This window comes from Vigna unguiculata, chromosome 7 (assembly GCF_004118075.2).
Source record: "Vigna unguiculata cultivar IT97K-499-35 chromosome 7, ASM411807v1, whole genome shotgun sequence".
NCBI lineage: Eukaryota > Viridiplantae > Streptophyta > Magnoliopsida > Fabales > Fabaceae > Vigna > Vigna unguiculata.
In genome coordinates this window covers 4,617,679-4,623,692 of record NC_040285.1, presented here as the reverse complement: position 1 = coordinate 4,623,692, position 6,014 = coordinate 4,617,679, and the positions used below count along the sequence as shown (strand labels likewise).

The window sequence follows — 6,014 nt, the reverse complement described above, 5'->3', positions numbered from 1 at the left end:
ATATGAATGATTTTAAGATAACATATGAATAATGTGAGAATTTTATGGAGAAATTCCTTTGATGGTAATATAGTGTATGTAATGATTTATGAATTCATGTGAGGTTACGTCCTGATACTTTAATGATTATTCAGACTCACATAGAATATAATAGTTCATGTGGTGAGAGTAGTAAGATGTCATAGTTTAAGGCAAAATAATGACCTTAGATGGATTAACCTTGTGTGTGGTAGAGTGAAATTCATTAGTAATGGCTCAGAGCAATAGAGCCACAAGTGCAAGTTTTCATCGAATCTGATTTCATTACATGTATATAGATAATTGAGTTAGAAAGTCTACTATTGTTTGGTATTACATGTTGCTTGTGTTGTAATGACTTGATTATTTTTGTTAATTTAATTTCATCAACTTACCCTTTTCCTTGTGCTTCTGTTTTCTTGTTTGTCTTTTTTTTTTACAATGATCACCAAAATTGGTGTAATCAGATGATGAGACATATATTGATCTTGATTAGATATCCAGAGTGATGCTGCGGTTTAGATTGTAAATTTCAGACAAAAAATTATAACAAAATTGTTCCAAGGATACATTTTTTGCCTCACAATATATACAACATTTTTTTTCAGTTTTAATATTTTAAATGAAAATAAAAATCTAAAATAAAACGCAAAGTTAAGTATATTATGAATTTAGTAAATTTATATTTAAAACAATTTTAGATTATGGTAAATCTTAGGTTTTTCTTGCCTCTATTTAATCATTTCTAAAATTTTTAATATATTGTTAAATTTGTTTGCAAATTTGTTATAAAATTATGCAAAAAAAGAAAAAAATTCTTGTTATTTTTTTTAAAAGAGTTTTAATTGACAAATAATTTTTCCGTGAATAATATTTTTTATAAAATTATAAAATTTGTATGTATTTTTTATAAAATTTGTCTATAAAAAATATTTTACAAAAAAATTAATAACATTTTTTTGTAAAAGGTTGTCAAAATATGCATAAATAGATTTCTATCAGTAATCTTTCTGTAAGATGTTCTCTGTTGAATTTTTGTGTTGTTCCTATGTTGTATTTTCAAAATACATTAATAATTACTAATTTTGAAGTTTTAAAATATTTTTAAGGTATTAATAATATATTTCTAATGTTCAATAGAAGACAACATAAAAAAAGTCAACAAAGAATTTGAACTCTACTTTTACTCTGGTCTTGAGTATTAACATTGGAATTTTATTCCATCTAAAAGGTTGTCGTTCATTCGTAACATCAGACTTTCAGTAAAGATTATATAAGATGCTTTTAATGGAATCTTTGAGAGACCATGTTTAGTGGTTCAGCTATGATCAAAATCCTCTTTTAACACAAAAGTTCATATGAAAATCTGTAATTTAACTGATTTTTCTAGCTAAAATGTGTCAAGGAGTTGGCCTTAAGCAACTGAGCATTGATTTATTAGAAAAGAAAACATTCATTACACTTTCCTATTTTTTTTAAACAATAAGAAACTTTTAATCTTACTTTCAGTTACTTAAGATCAGTTTTAAGGTTTGGTGTTAACAGAAGAATGCTATAAATGTATGAGTGTAAGAAATGTTATGTACTTATTGCAAGTGCAGTTATGGCAAGTGCCCTTCCATTTTTGTGGAGGTGGACCAAATCCTTGATCATTAAAACTATCAGATTCTGGCCAAATTCCAGTATCTATTACTCCAACAATTATGTCACTCTCTGTAGTTGTTCTTTCCACAGATTGAGATAAGCCTATGAAATCCCAGGATCTTGTCGTATGCATCTCATTCTTTTTGTTTTGGAAAACAGAAACAACACCATCCAGTCCTATGAAAATGTCAGAATCATACATCATAATGAATACACTTACAATGATACATTATTACATAGATACATAGAAAGGCAATTTGATAGTGATATATAGAGATTATGCATGTAATGTATATTAGAAAGTGGGATCTCCAACAATGTAATCAATACCTCTCATTTTCATTGCTTCCTCTTCTGTTAGCTTTGCAACAAAACCATTAAAACTCTTCTTGTAGCTGTGTAGCAAAGCATCTGCTGCAAATTTGCTGCATGAATGCCATTTGAATTGGTGTTTAGTGAAACACTTTTTTAATTGATCAAGATTTTCATAAAATCAAATTAGTATAAGCTTAACTAGTAATTTTTTCTCGATATTTATATCTTTTAATATTTTGGTTCTTATATTTATTTTTAATTCATTTGAGTCCATATTTTGTAAAAAGATTCAATGTAGTCTCTTTCGTTAATTTAGGATTAACATTGGACGTAAATGTCATGTAGTATCAATATCTAGGTCTATCATGTGTAAAAATCTATATCATCTTCTCAATATGGCTCCTTCCGTTACATTAGGGTTAATACCATTCAAAAGTGTCACATTCTAATATTTAGGTCTATCACTTGTCAAAATTTGGATAATCTTTTATCTTATTACTTTTCTTATTAGTAAAAGATAACCCCAAATTTTGACATATGACATATCTAGATGTTGATACGTGACACTTTCAAAGGACATTAACGTCAATTTAACTTTTAAAGGACATTAACATCAATTTAACAAAAGAGGTTACATTGAATATTTTTTTTGCAAAATAAGAACTCAATGGAGTATTTTTTAAAAATAAGAATTTAATTAAATAAAAAAATATACATCAACCAAAATGAATTAAAAATTTTAAATATTAAGATCAAATTACTGATTAAACCACCACTATAAAAAATGTTTTATATTATTGATTCGTTGAAAATTGTTATGCATGCAAGTAACATTTTTTTGTTAGTAGAGATTAGCATAAATACGACAAAATTTTGAAACTTTAAACCTTCCTAATTTTGTTTATGTACTTAAATTATATAATTGTTAAGTATGTGGAGGGGATTTTTCTAGGAGATTTAGTGCCAAAGAGTCACAAAGAAAGTTATATAAGATATTAATTAGGTACATTATCTTCTATTCAAAATTTTAAAACAACAAATTTATATGTCATTTTTCTTTTAAATTATAATGTGTATCTAAAACTCACTTGAATTTGGACTCTTTATTATGTCGCGTGTAATTTTAATATATAATTATACTATTATAAATAAAATTTTTAATACATAAGATCAACAAACCTAAGATTTATAGGTCACTTTAGGTTTAAGGTTTAGAATTTAAAGATCATTGAAATGAATCACTAAAGATGAGTAATTGACTTTAATCTATTATTGTACGGTTATCAATAACAGAACAATGTCTCCCCTCTATCATTGCTATATTCCTCCTCAATTTTAATTCATACTCCTATGAATAAATATTTTTATACAAATAATCGATTTTTAGGTTACTTTAAATTATACTCATTAAAATCTATCACCAAGATGTGTAATTCACTTTAATACAATTATTGGATTTTGTTTTAAGGAATAATAAGATAAAATAAGTTCAGTCTTTTTCCTTACCTTCTAATTATTTCTATTCAAGGTGTGGGTCACACACTTTTATTTTAACAAAAAAAAAAAAACACGAGTTAATCAATCTAAAAACATAATTAGTAATTGATAAAGTTTTACTTTTTATGTAATTTTTCCATGACCAATAAATTTGATTTGATTTTCAAATTGAAAATTAATAACAAAAAGTTATTGATTGTATTACAATATAATATTATATATTTTAAATTAATTAACAGCTAGAAAAGCAAACATAAATATACTATCTTTGATTATATTATGCATATAGGATATCTATACTTATCAAAATATGATAATTTATATTTTAATTTTCAATTATAGAGTTATATAATTTATTAAACCACGAAACAAGTTAAAAATAGTTAGAATTATATGAAATTTTTTTCACCATAAATATTTTTATTTGACATATCTAATTACAAAATATTTAAGAATTGTATAGGAAAAATTAAAAAGCGCCGTAAACCAAATTATAAAACATGTATTTGATTTGATTTATATTTTATATTAAATTAGAACTAAACCAAAGTAAACATCACCTCATTTTATATTTAACTCCAATGATTTTTTAAAAAATAATGATCAAAATCAAATAAAAAAAATTGAACCAAATCCTATCACAATAAATTAAAACAATGGAAGAAAACTTGAAAGAAAATTGAATTAATAACCTGCCGAGGATATTTTGAAGCATAGTGATGTGAACGGACTCCTTGGATTCAACGCCGTTGGAATGATCTTCCATATACACAATGTAACAGAAAATGATTATTTCGTATCTAAAAAATTATTTTCAATGTTGAACTAATTCTTCTAATTAAAAAAACTTAAACAAGTTCTTAAAAAAGTTTAGAATTCTATTGAAGCTTATAAATTTATCAAGTGAAGACTTAAGAAGAGATAATAAAAACATATATTCAGGGACAAAAAAAAATATTTAATTTAGGAGCTTAAATGAATTTCATAATTTTATTTGAATTTCTTTAAAATTGAATCACTAATATGTCGACGAAATAAAGAGATTTTTAATTTTATTTTAATATAAAAACTTCATGAGAAATATATTTTAATTAATATCTTATTTTATTGTTGATAGATATTGTCTTTAAAGTAGAAAAACAATATAATTTTATAATTTAAATTATTAAATTTTTGTCATATATCAACATATTTAAAATTCAGATTAAATCCAAATATTATATATATATATATATATATATATATATATATATATATATATATATATATATATATATATATATATATATATATATATATATATATATATATATATACCACCTACAATAATAGAAAGATTTAATATAAACCAATCCATTTCCGACAACTATATCAGGGCAGGTAGGTAGGTAGAACGTTGAGTTAATTATTGAAAAATAAACATTTCAGACCTTTAAAATAAATGAATAAATAAAGAGATTTATATTATTATTCAATTTTTGACATGTAAAAAGGATTACTTTTATCTTAATAGTTATTTTAAAAGTTATATTTTATTACTACTATTGTTATTTATACTGATTAATAATGTTAATTTTTTATACACTCATTGTATAAAAATTACACTCAAAATTTCAAGATTATTTTTCCCCATTTTGAATAATTTCCCCAAATTTTCAAAAACACAATAACTTTATGCAGCCATATGAGTGGGGTTCTCAAAATTGATAGAATATAAACAACAATTATAACTCCTTTTTCTGAAGATGGTTATTTAAGTTCTCAAACCAGATAGAAAGAATTGAAAGTTTGGGTGAAAATATTAAAGAAACAAGCAAGTCTTTTCCATTCTCAAATATGCACAAATATACATATTTCTTCAAATGTTTTGGAAAATACCATTTTCTTAAAATAATATATTTTTACTGAAAACTCTTTCAAAGACCATATAAATAAACTATATATTTCATAAAAATGAGTGCTTTGCAATTAAATTTGAGATGAAAATTTATTTACCTTTCTTCCATCTTCACAATATGTTTGAATCAAAAGAAGAAAGCACGTAAGTATGTGGAGAAGATACCATAATCTAAGAGATATCATTTTTTTTTTTTGCAGTGGAAATTCAGATGAAATGAAACCCTAGCTTTCATAGATATATCCAAGTTCTTTTTAAGGGTATATTTATAGGGAACAATTTGATCTTGTAGAGACTTAGTCCTACTAGTCACTTTACACATTAATTGAGATGAAATTTTCCTTAGTTTCTTCTTTTCTTCCTATTTAGTTTTGGGTCACAACAATCACTTTAGGGCATTTAAGAGGGAATACCAATACAAAGATGCAATGGAATTATATTTTTCTCTACCCATTAGGGTTTACACCTTATAAAAATGTTGGTAATATTTAAGATGGAAATACTTTACTATATAGAAGAAATATAAATGATCAAATATATACTTTATTTTTAAGGACAAAATGAGAATGGGGTTATAAATTGAGAAAATATTGTGATGAGAACATTAATATGATAAGGAGAAAGTTCAAAGTTATCCAAATGT

General features: G+C 24.2%; 1 protein-coding gene across 1 annotated transcript; it reads right to left on the bottom strand.

Moving 5' to 3' along the window:
* Positions 1–1,570: 1,570 nt before the first annotated feature.
* LOC114190204 (cucumisin-like) lies at positions 1,571–5,599 on the bottom strand. Its single transcript, XM_028079001.1, has 4 exons — positions 5,470–5,599; positions 4,167–4,233; positions 1,993–2,087; positions 1,571–1,839 (listed from the first exon to the last, which is right to left on the bottom strand). The coding sequence occupies exons 2-4, from the start codon at positions 4,187–4,189 to the stop codon at positions 1,571–1,573; spliced, it is 387 nt and encodes a 128-aa protein (XP_027934802.1). The 5' UTR covers positions 4,190–4,233; positions 5,470–5,599.
* Between the last annotated feature and the right edge of the window lie 415 nt (positions 5,600–6,014).

Bases quoted from the DNA above. Each gene is read 5' to 3' on its own strand.
- LOC114190204 (XM_028079001.1), bottom strand. From the start codon at position 4,189: ATGCTTCAAAATATCCTCGGCAG. The intron at 2,088-4,166 runs GTTATTAATTCA...GCATTCATGCAG, and splicing joins CTTCAAAATATCCTCGGCAG to CAAATTTGCAGCAGATGCTT. The intron at 1,840-1,992 runs GTATTGATTACA...ACATTTTCATAG, and splicing joins GGAAGCAATGAAAATGAGAG to GACTGGATGGTGTTGTTTCT.